This window comes from Anneissia japonica, unplaced genomic scaffold (genome assembly GCF_011630105.1).
Source record: "Anneissia japonica isolate Jap-2015-1 unplaced genomic scaffold, ASM1163010v1 scaffold737_len1565949_cov176, whole genome shotgun sequence".
In the NCBI taxonomy this organism is placed as follows: Eukaryota; Metazoa; Echinodermata; class Crinoidea; order Comatulida; family Comatulidae; genus Anneissia; species Anneissia japonica.
In genome coordinates this window covers 398,345-419,775 of record NW_022741618.1, presented here as the reverse complement: position 1 = coordinate 419,775, position 21,431 = coordinate 398,345, and the positions used below count along the sequence as shown (strand labels likewise).

Here is a 21,431-nt window from a genome sequence, read left to right as displayed (position 1 = left end):
GAAGAAGACTTATTTCCAGTGAGGTTTTTCTGGTGGTGATTGGGCAGTACACTGGGAGACAATCCCCTACTCTTTTCCGAAGAGTATACTGTGTACTTTGACGTGCACATGGGCCATAATGTACACAGGACCAACAGCTTAAACATGTCATCCGAAAGATGGTGTGATATCTGGAGGGCATTCAGCCCTCCAACTGGAACACAGTAGAGCAGCGTTGGGAATTGAACTGGGACCAGGAGATCTCCACGGTTTAACGCACACACAGTGGCTACGACCAGTTCAGCCAACTGGAGCATAGGTATTGAAATCTTGGTTATTATTATTATCAATTGGGAATTTTCTTTGCTAATTCTTAACAATTTTGCTACAATCATAGTTTTTCTTTCATATTTGAATATTTTATATGTTCGAATTTTTTCTTTTTTAATGATGTAAAACAAATTCAAATCTATTAAATTATTTGAATTTTATACTGATTATACCAATCATGCAAATTATATATATTATGCAAATGATTATTTAAATTAGTAAATCATTCAAATGAGCATGCTTTTACATACCAGGTGTATTTAATTTATTATGAACAATAAAATGTAAAGCAACTGTCGGCAAATAGCACAAAAAACTGAAATCAAAATTAAAACATGCTAAAAACAAACATGCACATGACCAACATGTAAATGCATGGTGGGAAGGGGTGGGGGTGGTTGTGCAGGAATTATTTTGAAAGATAAGGTGTAATCTATGAATCTGAATATCATGATATATATATCGGGTGAAGCGCTATATCATAGTGCCCTGCAAACTTACCTATCAAACCAACCATGAAAATTTCAAGATTTCATTTTATGTAAGATTACTTACAAATTATGCCAAATTGTTCTATACTAGCCTATTGTGTCGATTCAAACTGGTAGATTGAACAAGTAAGGACCAGTGCAAATATATCAAAAGTAACAATGCGCCCAGTGAGGTAGTTTTTTTTAATGTGAAACTCTATCCTGAAGCTAACCCAAGTATTGATAGCTTGTAGAGCATTTTTTTTTTGCACACCAACTCCCTAAAAGGATATAAGGAACCAAAACAAAAACACATTTGTAAGTTACAGATCTCATCTCTCTCCTGAAGCTAACCCAGGTATGTGATAGCTAGTAGTGCATTTTTTTTTGCACACCAACTCCATAAAAGAATATAAGGAAGCGAAACAAAAACACATTTGTAAGTTACAGATCTCATTTCCCCGCAGTGCTAGGCGAGTGCTTTAATAATGACACCAGCGGGAGTAGGGGAGTTAAGCCCCTCTCAGATGAAAGCCAAATCCCCTGTTGGCTGCAATTTGTCGAACCAAGGAGAGCCGGAGTATCATATTTAGGATAATAGAGATTTTGTGCAAATAGGATATGTTAGAAAAACAAGCAAAATGTAATTAGCAAAGATGTTGATGATCTTAAAAGGACAAATCCCTATTGTGAATGGACTGTATTTTACCTCACAATAGTGTACGTTGTTTCCATGTTATCTAAAAGTAAATGAAAATTCAAAAAATTGGCCAGTTAACTTGAAATTCGGAAAAGCCAATGTTTTAAAGCAATATTTCTAATGAACCAACATATTTGTACAAAAATAAAAGAAATACATAATTTGAAGTTTTAGCAATTTGTAGAGATATTATCGCGAGTTTTTAAGCTCCCAAACTATTTCTTCAACTCAATGTAGTAGTACTACAACATTGCATTTAAGTAGATAGGTAACTTGTTTTGTTTTAATTTTTTTTTATCATCCTGCTATATCCTAAAATTGTTTATACAAAATTTCAGTCCAGCGTTGTATAATTATTTATCAATAATAATGTACTATACCTGTGTTAAAAATTTAAACATAAAATATTGCAATGAAATAAATTAATTTTGGAAATACATGTGGTTTTTCCCCTAGTTATCATTTGCAATACAAACTCTTGATTTCAATTTACATATACAAGTATATTTTTTAAATAAGGTTTGATGATAATTATTCATAAAATCAGTTGATTTATACTTATTTATTGCTCTTTTATATAATTGTAATTTACTATAATTCTAATAAATAATTCAAAATTGCACTCATTTATTGCATCATCCCTAAATACTCAAATTGATTATGAATCTAATGTTTTTAAAAATTGCTTACATCACAGAAAGCACACATTTCGATGATGTCATACATTCACGTCCAATTTATAGAAATGGCAAAAATTCTCAAACCCTTGTAAAAGACGTGACAATGTTAATTTATGCATATTGCTACTGATTTCTGCATTGCCTATTATGATAGTTTTAACTGGCATCACAGATATAAATCCTGAACATTTGTTTGGCCTAAACGTAGATGCAGCTATTTGTTATTCAAATAGAAATTCCATCTGAATTGAAAGACATATTGAAATATTTAGATGTCTTGCACACAAAATAAATATTAAAGAACTTGGTTTTTAAAGCAAGTCTCAACTTCCTAAACATCTATAACATCACAATAAATATAATTTGTTTCAGAATGGTAATAAGTAAATAAATACATTTATGGTCTATATAATTATATAAATTTATATTAACAATAAACACTCTGTAGTTAAGTAGAATGTATTCTGAAACAATTTTCACTCATAGTATGAATCTACTGTCGAATGCTCTGGTGTTACTGGGAAATCACTCTTCAGTGGTTCTTTCGAACTTGACTCTGGCAGGGATAGTTTGCCAACATCAAGAGTATCCCGATTCCGCGAGCCATAATCTCTTGCCCCATCAGGTATCAACTCACCTTTCTCTCCTTTCGCAGGGTCTTTTGCATCCATCTCCATGTGACCATATTTCTCGGTTGGATCCAGAGGAATGTTGGTGATGCAGAGGAACACGTCCCACTTCTTATCCAGTCCAAAGGATGTGAGTATCCAATGGGCTAATACGGAGACGACTAGAATCGTGATGAAAGAGACGACCATGCAAAGCGTACGGAAGGGGAATAACTGTCCGTCTACGTCATCGTAGTATGGATACTTAATAAATGGTTCAAGGCCGAGTAAAGGTTCCCCTCCACCAAGTCTCAAAAACAAACCAATTATATAGCCAGCTAGCGAACCGTACGTGTTACAGAAAGAGAAGTAAACTACGCAGAATAGCTGTGGAAAGAGGACTACGTAGACGAAGTCAGAGCAGAGGTACCAGAGTCCATAGATGGAGTTTATAGTCAGAGATAAAATGGTGGATAGAATTCCCATTGCAAAGATGGCTACACGCATCACCCACAAAATTTCCTGCTCACTAGCCTGTGGCAAAGAAAAAAGGTAAGGTAAATACATTATCATATTATAGAACTTTTAAATCTTTATCTTTATTGAAAAATATATATTTTTAAATTTTTTTAGTATTACTTTAGTAATTCGGTTTTATTATATTTTTGTAAATAATTTATTCCATATTTCTTTTAATGTATAATCATAATTTATGATATTCATTTTCCTGAAAAACAAATTTAAACAAATCTTGAATCTTGACTTAAAGGAAAGATATACTGTATACAGCATACCAACATTAAACTAGTAATAAATATAATAAATTCCTTTCTTATGTAAAAAAAAATAATTGGTAAAAATAAATACCTTTTGTCTAAAAATGAGTTTATATATATTACGAGCAAACATGGAACTAGCTGACAAGATGGAGGAGTCAGCTGACGACATGACAGCAGCGGAGACCGCCCCCAAACCAATGAATGAAATAATAGGGGGTGTAAGATACTGAAGAACAAGTGGAAGAACAATGTTACTATTTTCAACATCCTTTCCATATGCTGTACTGTTCCAATCTGTAAAATAAAAGAAATTTAAGAAAAGATAATAAACTTTATTGCCATAGTATCAAGAAACATTTTTTTTAATGTAGTTTCACATGACAAAATTGTATTTTCTAAAAATTATTACTTTGAACACAAATTAAATAATAATTTTATAAAGAGTGTATTAATTTATATTAAATAATTATATGATTAATACATTTAAACCTGCCAATGTCAACTTTGCCTAACTCGAAAATAATTTTTAAGTCGATTTTATTTTACATGCCAAATTTTTGTGTTTTCCATTAATTAGCAATCTGTAAACCAAATATTATCTAAGTCAAACAATTTTTCAATCCCATTTTAGCTTTGACTTTAGGCAAGTTCAACTGTATTATAAAACCGCTGAATTAGCACGGACATTAAGAGAATACACACCTGTTCCCCTGGCAACTGCCCCGACAAGTACCGATGGGATTGCCATGATAACACAACCACCAGCAGCTACGAACGAAAGCACTTGAGCTCGTCCGGCAGTCTTTGAAGACAGGACACGTTGGAAGTATACTTGCCACGGAATACCACCGAGCATCTACAATATATCAACATGCAAATTGCAAACCAGAATTAAATTGATATTTAAAATATACATTGTGAAATGTGATTATTGATGATGAATATAAATTTAATATCAATGACTATATATGCCTTCTTGCAAAAAGCCTCCAATAGCTTTTGTGTACATCATGATGAGAAATTATATAAAAACATGATTGTACCATATTAGAATGAACATTGATTTTAGATGTTTATATTTTTATTAAAACTTACAGGGTAACAAAAATTGGCACTATTAAGTTCTAAAAGGAAAGAAATTTTCTAAACACACAATAAGACCAACTTTGAAGGTATACTTTACCAACATATGTACTTATATTCAAAAGAACATATACTTATACAACTTTTTACCTAATGTTTTAAGCTGATATTGAAGTATGGCAAGTGCTTGTCTTCTGTAATAAGATCTTCAAACATTTTGTTTTTGAGAGGTTTAAAATTTTCATGATTTAGTCTGTTATCTTTATTTTGATTGCCATGTAAATGGTTGCACTGTGCTATATTTATGTTTGTCATTCTGTTTATTTTTCTAATGTATGTTTGTCTTAGTTGTTTATATCTAAATAAAAAAAATAATCAAAATAAGAATTAAATTGATGTTAATTGACAGTAAATACTAATAACATTAATAATTAATTATAACAATACAATCTCCATCAGCTGTGGAAATCTCCCGAAAATTTGGACAATCTCGCACACTCCTATGGGCTAGCATGAATCTCCTGGAAAAAATACCTCATCTCCCAAAAATTACAATATTTGCATGTTCTTACTACTGTATTATCAATTGTCTCCCAGAAATTATATAAATTGTAACCCCCAAATAATGATTCAGTACTTTGGAAACGAAAACATGTGATAAATATGTAAAATTGTAATCACCAGAAGCAAGGCAGAGTCCAACCAAACACCTGTGTATTTACTATCCCACTCTCCTAGCCATTCAGATTTTGACTCGGATATCGGTTCGACATACTCACTGGTCAAAGCAAACGGAAGGCATATCCACTGCAAAAAAAATGATCGAGAAAAAAATCACATGATAGATCGATTTAGCGACTAGTGTTAGGCCATTTTGTTGGAACAGTATACAGTGAGAACAGTGTAAAAGTACTAGAAACAGCAAATTTGATGGTTTGTTTTTTTAAGTTATTTTTATTCAATATTTCACACGGAGCTCCTCACAAGGCACAGCCTTAGCACCGAGGAGACTTCAAACATATTAATACATAAATGTGAAAATTAAGTGGCGAGGAACGGCAATATGATTGTTAACAAAAACAGTGTTTTTTGTATAGTTTTAGCATGACCATGTTTTTTTTATTACTTGATCTAACAAGAAAGAAACCTTTCATAAAAATTTAAAGACTTGTCACACTACATCTGTAGAATTGATACACAGTGCATGCTTGTGTAGTCAAGTTTGGTCTGATAAACATGTCTATTAATAACAAAACAATAAAACATATTTTGTAGGGTAATGTACTTTAAAAATCAAAAAACCATACAACATATTCTTTGTTAATCAATTAATAAAATTCCAGCACAAAAAACAATTTTTTTTTTCTAAGATTTCATGGTACGCCCATGTTGCAATAAAAATTAACCATATTTATACACAATTATTTAACATACATAAATTAATCCTTACCAAGCCTATGAATATGCAAATGAGCTGAACGACGTCGGTGTAAGCAACAGAATAGAGGCCGCCAAATAGAGTATAGAACACTGCGATACACGCAGAGATGATGACCGCTATCTGAAGGTTGATCTCCAAGATAACACTCACGGTTGCTCCTGGTTTAAAAAAAAATAAACTATCTGAAGCGCCCCCTATCCACACTACCAAATTTGATTTGATAAAAAACATGTGAGATGCCTAAATATGGTCATAATGACATATATCATAACCATATATAGCAACACCATGACTATATATGGGCAACCGTTTTTTGTTAAAGAATAATTGATAATTTGGACAGAGATTAATAAATAAGGGATTATAATAAATACTTTCAAACAAATCCCCTCACTTAAATGTAAGAGAATAAAGAAACATAAATACAACTTCATTCATGAAGCCTGATAATATAATCAGATACAGATATTGATACAGATTACTTTATTATCCAATACTGGAAATTACACTGCTCATTTGCTCACAATAAATAAAAAATAAATGACTCTTTATGCATATACTATAATTATATTACATTCTGTATTTTATGAGAGTTCGATGAGAAATAGATACATGTAAAAAGTATTATGTAAGTAATATCTATATATATTATCTGCATACAGAATCCATGATAACTTGTATATGTTGCACAGACGCTCACAGTAAACATTTCTCTTTGTTTTAAAAATTTTTATTTTGTGTTGTTGCCAAAGGGCTAAATTCAAATAAATGTCCAAGGCCATAAGGTCTAGGAACAAACAAATTATATTAAAAAATAGTTGTATGTTACCTAGAGATGACAAGATAGCTGCCGACCAAAACACTTCTCCAGAGAGTGCAGGTAGAAAAAGCAATCCTCCCATCCGCTCTCCATATTTCTGCTGGAAAGGATCCAGCATCGTCACATATCCCTGTTCTCGCATCTTTTTAGCAAAAAGAATCCCACCTAAAAGAAACATCAATTTGCTGTCATTTGTGAATGTTACATTTTGACAGTTTCAGATACCCAATACATACAGGCCCGTATCCAGGGGTGGGGCCTTATGGTTCAGGAGAACCCCCTTTTCTAGCAAACCCCCCCTCTTTTCTGGCAAACCCCCTCTTCAAATTTCCCAAATAAGTCCTCCAACCCAACTAATGCACTGCAGGCCCACCCAGACAAGACCTTTTCAAACATATCTGCTTTTATAGCATTATTCAGACCCATAAAGCACAAAAATCCCCTTGTTTTGGGAGTTTTGCCGACCCCACTGGGGCTTCGACCGTGGACCTCACGCCCAGAAAACCCCCCTTGGAAGAACCTGGCTACGGGCCTGACATAGAACCCCTCCTTTGGGACACCCCTATTAAGGGGTTAACACTATGACCAACTCCTATTCAGGGGATAGCCCTAAGGGGACATTTTTTGCGGTCTCAAAGGTGGTGTCCCTTAAGAGGAGTTCTACTGTATTTTGTAATATTTTATTGCTTTTTCAGTACAGATGTGAAAAAATCCACATTGGCAGCGAAAGATACCAAAGGGTCCACTTTAACAAAATACAATATAACAAGAGATAAAAACAATTTATATATATCAGTTGTAAATTTATTTTACATTCTTTATTTAAGGATATTTTTCATAATGAACGTTATTAGATTTGAATATACTTACAGTAATCAAATAAAAGCAAATTTGTCTTTAAAATTCCGTTTTAATACTTAGCTGACGAATATTTTGTTTGTTTGCGATCTTAATCAGATACTTGTGTGAAATTTATGAGTAAGTGTAATGTATCCATGGGAATACGGCAATATCATCAACATACCTGCTATACATAACAGGTGGCAGAATATTGCTCAATTTACGAGATAGACAGGTTATTCGTCACTGGCACTTAATCGCGATGAACGCCATAATGTTAAAAACGTCACACTCCTTCATTAAATACACTTACATAGCAATGGGTCAATTTTTAGAATAAACAGGATTTACTTCTAAAGTTCAAAGTGGAAAATTAGGTCAGCAGAAGAATTTTGTGTTCCATATAGTTCAGGGATCATGTAGAATTCGAGTGGTACTGTATGTGTTATCGCTGAACGAATTTTCCTATTTCCTGATGTAGTTTGAGTAAATGTGCAAACCAATGTAATATTTCATAGGCATTATAATACTATCTAAACTTTATCATCATCATTATAACAAAAAAAAAAAGTAATACTATACTAGTAATACTAATAAAATTATCATTATTATAACAAAATATTTTACAGGTAGATTTGTAGAGTTAAAGGAAAACCAAATATTCAAGCATCAAACAATAATTATAATTTTTTATTTATTAATAGAGCATTAATTGTAATGCCTTTAATACAAAAAGACAATATGGTTATGATGCCAACTGAATTAATTACTTATCTTTATGTTAGAATTTTTTACAGGTAGAGTTGTAGAGTTAAAGAAAAAGAAAATATTCCAGCATCAAACATTAATATTATAATTTTTTATTTATTATTAGAAAATTAATTGTACTGCCTTACAAAAAGACAATATGGTTGTGATGCCAACTGAATTATTTACTTTTCTTTATACATGTTATGTTTGTGTATAATGTAAATGTGGAATAAAAAATAACCTAAAAAACATAGAAAAAATAAAATATTATAGGCTATATAAATATTATAAACCTACATAAATCTATCACATTTTAGGTTTTATATTACTTTCAAAAAAGCACCTTTAAAGAGATAAGAAACAATATTGTTTAGTACACAAATATTTAAAAAAAAAATTTTAAATGACATCCCTATCCTTATAACTGAAGATCTTCCTCATTAAGTTAAATCAATTACATAAATGACTTTATTAGTAATCTAAACATTAACACGTTTTGTCTTTTCCAGATATCAGTTATAATTTCCCGTAAACTTATTATCCAAATGGAGTGTAGGAATTCAGAACGAGCTAATTCAGCCTAGCACAGTCTGCACAGTTTACGAGCACAAGCACATACATGTGACCCATCAAAGTGGACTAATTTGCTAGAATACATTATTGGAGTCGTCTTAGCTTACAAATCAATCAGCACACTGATCAATATAAGTCCTTTAGTTACGATGGCACAGTTTCTTCGTGACAGTGTTCACATGGTTCAATAAAAACAATGGGATATCATTTGCTCTGACTGGCCATATCAAAGTTAATGGTTATATCTTTTGGTCAGATGAGTAATTTAATACTAGTTCCATGGTCACAAAAATATAAAATACTTGTTTTGTCTTCATTATCTTCAATTTGATTTGATACTCTGTCCTACGGTACCGATCTGCAGAAACCTTATTTCAAAAGTAGACTGCCGGGGGTTTGAAAAAAAATATCAGCCACCGCCAGACTTTTTAGCGAATTTTAACACTTTTCCGAACCTCGTTGAGAGTGCGTATGTGATCAGATTGACATGTAATGAATATTACAAGAACTACAAACATCTTAGCTTTACATTGGTACCAAACACTTTATTCTAATCACAATCGGTGACCCCCGTAACAGTAAAATTAAAATGACTCACTTTTGGAGATTTACGCAATTTCGCACAACGAATCTCAGATAATCGCGATTTCGTGAAAGTACATCAATACCGCTACCCTCAATGTAAACAAACAAAAAGTGAAAAACTGACAGTCCAGACTGAATATAGTGTTCAAATTGTTAGTACATGTCAGTAATTACACCATCTACCGGATTCCTTAAAGAAACCTGAAACACGGAGATATCTCCGTGTTTGGTGGTCAAGCATTGCGTTACCAAACAGAGAGATCTCAGTGTTTGGCGGGCAGTGTTAATAATATGTCTTAGAAAAAACGAAAATTCTTGTTCCTCAAAATATCAAACTGACATTTCTGCAAAGCTTCACACCTTGGATATTGTTGCTAAGAGACCAGCTTAGCTCAGTCGGCTAATCTGGTGGTAGCCACTGTGTGTGCGCTGAACCATGAAGATCTCTAGGTCACCGGTTCTATTCCCATCGCTGCCTCTCATTGTGTTTCAGCTGGAGGGCTAAAATACAAATTACAATAGCGCACTGTCTTTCGAATGAGACGTTTAAGGCGTTGGTCCCGTGTGCATTTATGGCCCATGTGCACATTAAAGAACGCAGTACTCTTCGGAAAAGTGTAGGGGATTGTCTCCCGGTGTACTGCCCAATCACCACCAGAAAGACCCCACTGGAAATAAGTCGTCTTCTAGATTCTTGGTGTTTACACCGAATAAATCCAATCCAATCCAAAGTCCCAGAAATGACAGTATGAAAATATATGCAAACACGCGCATTTGTGGAACAACATGTGTGCTTGTGAGACGCGAGGGTTCGTGGCCCTCTTCTGATTGGCAGTTGTTAAGTTTGATGGACTCTCTGGAAAGGTTGATTTCTGTTACAAGCAGTGTTTATTCCATGCTGCATGCTGGGTTTGTGAAATATGCTTGGCAAAGTATATCAACAGTTAAAGTTATTAATATTTAATTTCATCAATATATTAATTGATTATGTTTAGTCTATTAAATATTGGTCTACTCACATTCATCAACCAAATTGCATTATCACCGTTTCTCAGGTATAAGACCATCACATTTTAAAATACCTGAGGTGGGGGTTACAACCAGGAAACTACACAACATACTTACCAATAACAAGGCTAATAGCATAGCCCCACGGCGCCTGCGCCCATAACAGTCCAGTGGAATAGACCAACTCTGCCGTACCATTTATGTAGCCACCACCAACCCAAGTTGCTGCAAGAAATTAATCAGATTTTCATTCTATTTCGGGGGTATGCCATAAGTGACCAAAGCAAAAAATTGACTTTTTAATTTTCATATTTTCAACATTATAAACTAAAATGATAGGTTAAGTTATTAGTAAAAGAATTATGGCCTCTCTGTACTAAAGTACACAACACTGCTACATCTATTGCTAATTACTCAGTTTAACATTTAGCGACAGTACGCTGGTTTTTGGATGGCAAGCCTCCTGTAATATTACTTATCAAGAATAAAACTGACACATAACATTAAAACTGAATTAGTACAGTAAAAAGTGTGCAGCATGGTCTTGAAGTTTAGTAGGCAGAGCCAAAAATACCTTGCTATGATTTCAATATTTTTTCCCAAACATTCACATCAAAACTTTAATCGCTTCAGTGAAAAAACATTAAACCATAAAATATTGTCATCATCAATAACGCAAACTGTGTTTCATTTTAATCACGACTTAAAGATGCATGTTAAATATAACTCTTCATTTTATGTGCTCTTCTTTCCAATCTCCCTGTAATGCAAAGAGCCATTTTAGTATGCGATTTACAGGGCATACAAATGTATGTTGCTGCTCCATAGGGATACATTATGATCTTGCTTGCAAGTGTGTGTGTGTGTGTATGTGTGTGGGTAGTTTAATATTATTTATTAACATGCTAATGTGATTGTAAATTTCAGTCTAATTTTATTCATATTTTGATTTGCTATTTGTACACTTTATCTCAATTCAGCTTTGTGCTACCATATTTTCAATAAAAATACCTTGATATAATGGAATAATATGTCAAGAATATTATATTAAGAATATAACTTCATTGTTTTGTGTTCTCCTTGTCACATTTTATGTCAATAGAATAAAATAGATTAGATTAGATTAGATTAGATTAGTTGGATTACCAACTAGCTTCTAGTACTGTACATAATACATATGTTCAAAATATATTTAAAATATATAATTACTATGATTTACATTTTGCATTTTTTTCTCCCCACTTTTTTTTTCTAGAAAACATAAAAATCTGAATAAAAATCACCGAGATGCAAAACTACCATGTAATAATAAATAGAACAAAACAGATTTATGACCCCCTAGTTTCTAATAGATTATACCCTGAAGGCATTTAATATCAATTGTCTGCTCGCTTTTCTTACTAGAAACTCCGTCACAACAACATTGATTACCGATCGGTCTTTTTGAGAACCATATTGATTTTCACATTAGATTACTTTCATGTAAGGCAGAAGGAAAGCAAAATGTCTTGATTGTTATTCCAGCATTTTTAAAAACTTGCATCATCTGAATATTAAGTAACAATATTTTAAAATGTAGTTTACTATTATGATACATTATTCATAAAAATTTGTTATATTAATAAAAAAAAAATAAATAAATAAACAAATATTAAATTTGGCCATATGGCAAGTAATAAAAATCACAATCCACTAACACAAAAAAAGAGTCCATTATGAGACTAGAAAAAAGCATTGAAGGATCTTGTACAAGGTTTTAATCTCAGTAACGATACAATATTTATTACTTACATATTTATTCATTCATTCGATTTGGCCATATTTTGACAAAATATAAAATAGAATAGAGGCTCTATAGATAGATTGATTGATTGATTGATTGATTGGGGGGTTAAGACGCTTGTCTTCTAATCCCAGGTTGTCCATAAACTGAAAATATCCTCTATACTTCAAGCATCATCATCACTAAAGAGACTTTAGTTTATAAAGTATCATCCATATTGCAATTTACGAGTAGGCCTATACAGTACGCATACACTAAGAGAGGGGCTAACAGTGATTCTTACTATTATGTTAGTTTCTGGGGGTGGGGGGAGGGATAACAGAAAAAGAGTATGTTTTGCACCCTGTTAAAAATTACGAAAAAAAAAATTACCACTAAAGCCTTCACATTCAATCACATTCAATCTTTGAAACATGCATTTACTAATGTTCACTAAACACACACTGTGTGACGTTGGTCATTGAAAAGCAAGTTAAAAACACAGTCAAGACGACCCGAAAATATTCAAAATGTCAGACACATGATGCAGGTTGCATGCCAACCATGAGCTTAAAGATATGTTGCCTAAAAAAACTTCCATTCAATAAAACCATTGAATATTATTTGAAAGGATCAAATTCTCTAAGGGTGCATTCGAGCCATACACGCCTATTAAATTTCGTGTATATGACAGGTAAACGCACGGCTTTACACCACGGGGGGTCCCCGCATTCGAGCACAAACTTATCTTGTCTAACCGTGTAAAAATTTACCTCGGAAATACTCGATTGAGGTCAGCGAGGCAATAGTATATCCCATCATGCCACGCAATATTTATGTTTCTAACCACGCTTCACGCACTTGTACTGTACTCCCTGCGCAAATACTTTAGTTTATTGGTGACCTGTGTCACCGTCAGCTTTCCCCTAAATTTTTCTTCGATCTTTGCAGTTATTTCTTTGTAAATACCGCTGTTTCGGCAAGTGCCGTCCAGTTGTCTTTGTATTCTGTCTCCCCCCCTCCCCAATGAGAGAAGGTAACGTATCATAGGTTCGGTCCACACAGACATGATGAAATGATGAAGATGATGCTGTAACATTAACAGGTCAGCGAATGCATTTGTTTTTGTAAAACTGGACAGGTCTATGGTTTTCGCGCGTGTTGAATTGAATTCATGTTGACTGCCAGACGGTAGAGTCATTAAAACATGATTAATGGTCGCGATAATGGCCTTTGACAGCGATACACGGTTCTATAACCCTAAATTTGGTGATCAAAATAGGCGAGCGTGTTCCAGATTGTTTTTTACATCTTACCCCTGTTCGAGCCACGCACGGCATTTAACTTCCGTGTAAATACACGGACCTCGCACGGATATTTTTCTGGCTCGAACGCACTCTAAAATTGTCTGTCCACGCTATATCAAATTGTATGTGACAAATTTGTACGATTTGCCCATATATGGGTATGGTGATGTCATATTACACCAAAATATGGACATATCACATCTATTTGTCACATAAAATATGATAGTGTGAACAACTTTCATTGAGACAGATTTAGACATGCAGTCTTGCAGATTTATACACCGTTAATATTGTACAAATATCTTTATAATCTAAAAGCTATTAGGGCTTTACGTAAAGATAAAGAAATTGTACTAGCTATTGGTCAGTTAATTGGTAAGAATATTTTCTTGTTTAATTTTTAAATTATAATTACTAAGTTGCTAAGCAACTAAAATATTGAATTTTATATACCGCATACACAGATTCTAGGTATCTGATTGGTTACGAAGTGGGCTATAGAAAGTACTATTACCCTATACTTAGTACTATTTTGCTCTGCCGTGCGATATGCAATCTCTAGGCCGCATTGCTATGTAATTTATGACACACACGAATAGTAAAGGAGACGCCACCTCTACAATGCTGAGAGAGATTGGCCCTTTGATCGCCTGGCCTAGGAAGCAAGCCAAGGCCTACTTGGTGTGTACTATTTTCATTTTAGGTCTCGTAGAATCTATGTATAAACAAATATTGACTGCTCTAGATTCGGGGAACGGTGAAATATATAGCCTCTCGGTGATGTGGAGACCGTAGCCTATCTTCCCTCGGGCTATAGGTTACGGTCTCCACATCACCTCAGGGCAATCAGATTTCACCATTCCCCTCATAAGCAGTCGATATTTGTATACTATAGTGTATTAAACACAACACAGGGAGATCTAGCAGTCTTACCTGTCATAGTAAATATGCCGACCACTAAGCCTATGTTCCTGCCTGCCAGCATCAGGTCCTCCGAATCCGTTTTGCCTCTAGTTTTCCTTGCAGCAAACAAGCCGATGCACAGAATAACAATGTAGAATATAATAACAGCTATCAACCCACCCCAATTAACGGCCATCTTGAAATAAGGTTTGAAAACACTAATAACAGAAAATCTGCAATGAATAAAAGGACACGTTCTTATTTAGACTAATCAACTATCTGTATAGAAAATACTTTAGTATATAATATACCGTAAAACCTCAAATTGAAGCCCAGTGGGCTTAATCTTGGGAAGCCCATCTCGAATTGAAGGCCCCCCCTTTTCAGTTATGCAAAAGTATCCTTGAGAATCGGTCCTTCTCGAAAAGAAGCTAAGAAGCCCATGGGCTTCTTTTCAAGATAGCGTAGGCTTCTTTTTGAGATAGTACAGTACCAACACTTCACATGAATTTCAGAAAACAAAATAAATTAAAAAAAAAATTGGTTTATATAGTAGTCATAGTTGATTTAATGCCATTTATATACACTTCATGATATAGATTGATGTTACAGTGGCCTTATTTATTGTTTTATAGCACAAATTCACAAAATTTACAGCATTCATTTTGAAAAGAAGCCCCCTCTTTACTTTGCAAAAGAAAAGAAGCCCATCTCGAAAAGAAGCCCATCTTGAAAAGAAGCACATCCAAAGAAAGCCCAGGCCTTCAATTTGAGGTTTTACAGGAGAGGAGTGTAAATAAGCCTTTAAAGCCACTAATTGTCATATTTTACGCCCATGGACCACTTTTGAAACATTTTGAGTGACGCCCGACCACGCCCACCTCGCTCACGTACAGTAAACTTTTACTGTGAAATTTAAAAACGTCTAGGGTCAGCCGATTTTTCAGAGTTCTTAGTGTATCGGAAATCTGTTATCTAAAGTGTCATATAAGGCGTTCCATCCCAAAAACCAGCATACTGTTGCTAAATGTTAAACTAATTAATTTTAATCTTTCTTGCACTATATCTTCTTTAATTTTCCCATTCTCGTATTTCTTCTGTCTTGCATGGCTCTGGCACCATGAGCGCACTATGTGAATACCGGCGCCTTATAAATATCCACTTTTGTTATTACTAATTAGCATAAGAATGTGACAGTATTGTATACTTCAGTACAGAGAAGCCGTAAATCTTATAACATGGAGAATATAATTATATTAAAATGTCAATTTTCTTGTTTTGATCACTGAGGGTGGTTTTGGCAAGGTACAGTAAGCACCATATTGTCACTAGTATTGTACTTGGCCTTATGCTGTATTTACCATTTACTGCTGTGTGTAAAGGAATAGTGTTATTTATAGTAATTCTACTTGATTGATCCTATTACTGCTTGTATATTTCTGGACATTAAAGTTTTCATATAAGACCCACGCACGTTACCTGACTTATCAGTCCTCATTAAAAAATTTCAATTCATTAAATACCAACCCACTCATTTGAGAATAAACAGAATTATTAAATATTACCATAGCAACACTAATTTATAGGATAAATCATGGAGGGAAGAAACAGTTTCTGTTCCTCCATAAAATAAATCAATTAAAGAAACATGATAAAAAACAAGGTTTTAATATTGAATTTCTATTAAAAATTATCCTCCATCTTAATTTAAAGATAATATGAAATGATACATTTATTCATAACAATCTTAAAAAGACCAACTACTCATTAAAAAATAACCAGAAATAATAAATATTACCATAGAAACACTAATTGGAAGATAAATCAATTAAAGAAATAAGATAAAAAACAAGGTTTTAATATTGAATTTCGTTTAAACATTATATTATCCTCAATCTTTAATTTAAGATAGCATGAAATATGATACAAGACAATTTTAACATGATACTGTAATATGTACCGTAATCTTATTTGGACCCTCAAATCCATTTTATGAATGACACAGTGGTGGCTTAACAGAATTTTCCTACATTGGTCCAATGAGTATAACAGGGATCTAGACACGAAACTACTTAGGGTCTCTGGTCTGGGTTTGAAAGTAAAACCTTTGTGGGAGATCAAAGGAAAGATAAAATGGTTGTGTGAAGCATGATTAATGGAGGTGGTTACCTGAATATTTGATGGTTTTGGATGAATTTTTTATGTTTGATTTTGCGATATGTCTGCGAAGAAATATAGTAGGCACCACCGGTAGGCTAGGCCTAGCCTTACCTCGATTTAGGTTCTGTTATATCAGACATAAAAACGGCCAACATGGTATCTTCCATTACTAGTATTGACACTTGCGAAATATAATAATCATTGGAATTATTTAAAATTTGTTTAAAATAATGATTCTGGAAAGAAATTTGACAATTAGACAAACATATCTCAGGCCTACTTGATCGATCGCAGTGTGCGAGATGCAAAGTACAAAAACTAACCTCATCAGAGAGTGCACACTTTATTGACTATATGACGTATACACAAAAGCGAGAGCATTCCATCGGATGCAATTTACAACCTCTGAATTTGCCTAGTAATGAAGAAGTTGTTGAATAAAATAGAAATTTCCTATGAGAAATACTGTAATCTCTATTTCTCATATTTTTTATCCTTTTGTGTAAAACCAAAATTTATGCCAATATTTTTCCATGGTTTTCTATTAGAGTATTCTAGTGAAATGTTGCCGGGAATGGGGATTTCGAAGGAAAAGTACTCTCTACAATAAAATCAAGCCACTGAATCAACCAGGGAGTTTATTTCATTACACAAGTTAATTTATTATTCTATAAGTTAAATTATAGTATTTTTATTGTGTTATCTTTTAACAGTTAATTGTATTTTTTGTGTGTTTTACACATAATTAATAAATAATGACAATTTTTTCCCATGAAAAAATAATTAAAACATCAATATTTTTTTGTATCTTCTTTTGGTATCAAATTTAGACTAGCTATAATTTGATACCAAACTAGTTATGATACCACCATCAATTTGAAATTTTGGGTGTCATGTCATGTTTTGCTTAGAAATGCCTTCTGTATAACAACTCCACTTATCAAACAACCAGATTAACAAGTATTCCTCAACTATGAGTCGCGACTCAAAAGTGGGTTGCCAAACTTTTGCGTTGGGTCACGAGCAAATTTGCTAAAAACAGATTGTAAAGGCTATAACTGATCTGACTACTTGAAAATGGTATTTTTAGGTGAATCTTTATTAGAACAACATTTTATTTATAACAGTATATGTCCACAATGAATATCTTATATCTTTACCACAACATAATCGTGTAAATCTAAACACTGACATGAACTTAAAACAGAAACGTTGTCAATTAAATTCAAAATTCAAATAAACATTTATTTCTTTACACAATATGATAAATGAAATACATTAAACAACCGGATTTCATAAAAAAGACGACTGGTGTGATGGAGGGCACTGCTCAAAAAGTATACGCCAAATGACAAAAAGAAAGACCATTTTTCAAATGGCACTTGTAGCGAGCGATCTATATAATTACGAAAGCATAAATTTCATTGAAATAAATTCATAAACGAAACAAGTACAAAACACGGATACAACACGGAGCAGATGGGGGAAGTGGAGAAATGATTGAGCAAAAATTTGTCAATATTATTAATAAGGGTATTAGAAAAATAAACTTTGATTCTGATTTGATTTAAACATATTTATATGAGATATATAATGATTTCTTGGCCTTAAAAGACAAAATTTTCCTGGAAGGGGCACGTTACTGTACCTATAAGAAGAGCATTTTCCCAATACATTTCAAATGGGTATAACCTTTGAAAAAACTTGGTGTATATATGCTTACTATCAAATTATGAGATGGGTCGTGGCTAGTGTTGGAAATCAAAACTTGGGTCCCAAAGAAAACAGTCTAGGAAGTGGGGATGTAGAGTATATTGAAGAAGAAATGTATATTTTTTTTCAAACTCTTTTAATAAAAATCTTCTGTTAAGTGAGCCCAATTGTTAAGCCCTAATCCGCCCTTATTAATCTTGTCTGCCCTTATAATAGGCGAGTTGAAACATGTTGAACCATACCACCTCTAAGTACTATCAATTGAAAACTTTAAAAAAGCATGTTAAAAAAATCTAATCTATGTGGCTAATATTTCTCATACACGGCAATACAATCTATCTATTATATAATTACTTTAAATTCGGTACTACTCGTGTTCTTGTATGTATGTTTTGTGCTTAACATTAACAAAAAACAATGTGTGTATTACAACTAAAATGACAAGCTCAATTGATGTTGCATGTTTATAATACTCAAGCACTGAAATAATCCTTTACATTTTGAATGCGCACTACTATTTCCTTGAAATTTTATTGCACAGAAAAGAGTTAAAACAAAGTTTCCAAAAATGCCTGAGCTCCTCAACTTCAATACAAAGTTACCTATAACCAAGAATGTCTGTGAGGTAATAATTTTCTTCGGTTTAGAAAAAAGTATAGGGAGGAGTATATGGGAGTGGGATGGGTGGTGGAGAAGGAGAAAAGAAATGCTTGGAAAAACATGTTTCTGCATATTATATTTTTGACGAGACACAGCATAACAATAACTACTCTTTCATAATAAACACTTTTGATTGGTTGAAGGTCCATATGTCTTGATTAAATTGGATCATCATAGACACTCAAAAGCATATGGCAGCAACACCAGGAAAAAAAACTCAAACAATAACCTCACTTAAGCAACACACTTGTAAAAACTGTCTACCACAAAGTAGATAATACTACAACACCTACGCAGAGGAATAATTTTCACAGACATGTTGGAGAAAAATAAAAACAGGGCAAACACTTAACATCGCAAATTGGATGAGAATTAATTACTGCAGGTTATCGTCATTCATTCATTATACGGTACTTCATTGACAATCTTCGAGACAACCTGTCAGAAATAACACTATACAGCGTAAATAAGTCTGACGTTTTGAATGTTGTTGAAAATTTATCGTGATTAATTTCGCACTTTGCAGCGCGAGTAGCTATGTAATTCTTTCTGTCATCTGATACGGAGTCTGCTTCCGGCTTTCACAACAAAAGTCTCGCTTGCTTAAAGACCGTGAGTTTTCCATGGTTTTATTTCCGGCACTTGTTCCGATAAATCTTATATAATTATTAGGTTCAAACAATTAGTTACACTGAGAGGTTAAAAACACAAAACCCAGTATACAGAATAATAAATTAAAAAGCGCATAGGGTCTGCTCTATACTGTATGTGCAAGAGTTCTTAGAAATCAAGAATGGCAGCATCTTAATCAGAATTTTGTAAAAGCATCATCATGTTAATAGATTACAATCATTGTCTTTCCTAGTCTGTTAATATTTCTTTCTTCATTTACTTTAAAACAGGAAATGAAGTCCCATTAGTGTAGAAAAATTACCAATTATTATTGTTTTGGTAATTATTACTGTAGGTAGGCAATCGTCTGTTGTGCCGAATTAGACCATGCCATTTTCTCATGACCCTCATTTTTCATATTAAAAATACTATGTTAATGCTTTTCACTGATAATGCCAAATTATGCATATCATTAAGCTATATTAATATATACAACATATATTGTTGAATATATCATGCTACAGCTAAAGCCTATTTTACATTATTTGCGTGAACTGAGACGGTTGATTCATGCGTGTGCGCATTCACATTTCCATCAGTTTTTCGCTGCAGCGAAATTAGTAGTGTGAACTGTTTTTACTCTTTGCAAAGCGGAAAAATAAAAAAATAAAATAATATATATAATAAAAAAAATAATCAGAGCTCAAGAAAAGAACCGATGCTTTTGATTCGTGCGAATACATTTGCCTAGTGGAAAAGGGGCTTATTACGAAAGTTGGGCCGATTGAGACAACACTATCCTAGGGGGTCCGGGGGCTTTCCCCTGCGAAATTTTTGTGTTCTAGACGCCCGAAAATAACATTTGAGGTGTTTTGGGTTATCAAGTTTTTCTTTTTCTTTCTTTCTTTTTACCTTCAAAAAGGCGGGAGGGGGAGGCGCCCCTAAATCCGCCCTTGTTCTAAGCCAACGTTCATCAATAAGTGACCAACCAAATAAAAAAAATTTTTTAACTTTTAAATTTAATCAATATTCTCATTTTATAATTAGGTTAAGATACTTTTTTTAGCTGTACCATTTTGTGATACATGAGCAAGCAGCATATAGAAAAAATAAATAGATAAAATAGGCACACAGACATTAGGCATCAGTTAAGATGAAAGAAAAACTAAAAAAGGTATTACTATTAAAATATGCAAAGCTTCTGACACTGTCCTGAAGATTAATTAGTCTATTCCCAAGTGTCTCTTCTTTGACGTTTTTAAATCTCAAGCATCAGATTGAAAACACAAGTTAATCCAGGCTTTTTCCTTTTCGGCTATTTGCACAAGATTTTTCACGTAATTATGCACGGAACATTGTGACAAACGTGTTTGAAAAACAAATCCTCTGTAAGACATGTTGATTCCTCTTGTTACGGAGCACCGGCATTTTATAAGGCTGGGATTGTCGTAAAAAATGATACCCAAGATCACTATCGTTAATTTCTGACGGACCTTTCAGCACAACTCACTTATGTACTTTCTCAGGCAGACAGTGAAAAACAAACAAGGCTATAAAATCTATAAAGCTATAGTACATACCTTTAAATGCCGAGAAATTTGATCAACTTTGGGTCTTAATTCACCGATTAGCAAATGTCACATTCAACTAATCTGAAAACAATAAATT

The 21,431-nt window shown here is 33.3% G+C and overlaps 1 protein-coding gene across 5 annotated transcripts in view; it reads right to left on the bottom strand.

Annotated features, from left to right (window-relative positions):
- Positions 1-21,431, bottom strand: part of LOC117118860 (high-affinity choline transporter 1-like) — a 47,449-nt gene that overhangs the window by 1,225 nt on the left and 24,793 nt on the right. For 4 of the 5 annotated variants that reach the window (XM_033263599.1, XM_033263598.1, XM_033263600.1 and 1 more), the window contains 9 exons: positions 21,344-21,415; positions 14,649-14,851; positions 10,764-10,871; positions 6,900-7,055; positions 6,080-6,228; positions 5,311-5,436; positions 4,249-4,402; positions 3,635-3,840; positions 2,797-3,301 (listed from right to left, as the gene is read on the bottom strand). In XM_033263599.1, the coding sequence (XP_033119490.1) occupies positions 2,797-3,301; positions 3,635-3,840; positions 4,249-4,402; positions 5,311-5,436; positions 6,080-6,228; positions 6,900-7,055; positions 10,764-10,871; positions 14,649-14,814 (1,570 nt within the window). In that variant the 5' untranslated portion in view covers positions 14,815-14,851; positions 21,344-21,415. Of the gene's footprint in view, positions 1-1,488; positions 1,520-2,796; positions 3,302-3,634; positions 3,841-4,248; positions 4,403-5,310; positions 5,437-6,079; positions 6,229-6,899; positions 7,056-10,763; positions 10,872-14,648; positions 14,852-21,343; positions 21,416-21,431 lie in introns of all 5 variants that reach the window. The other variant, XM_033263603.1, reaches the window with a different exon arrangement.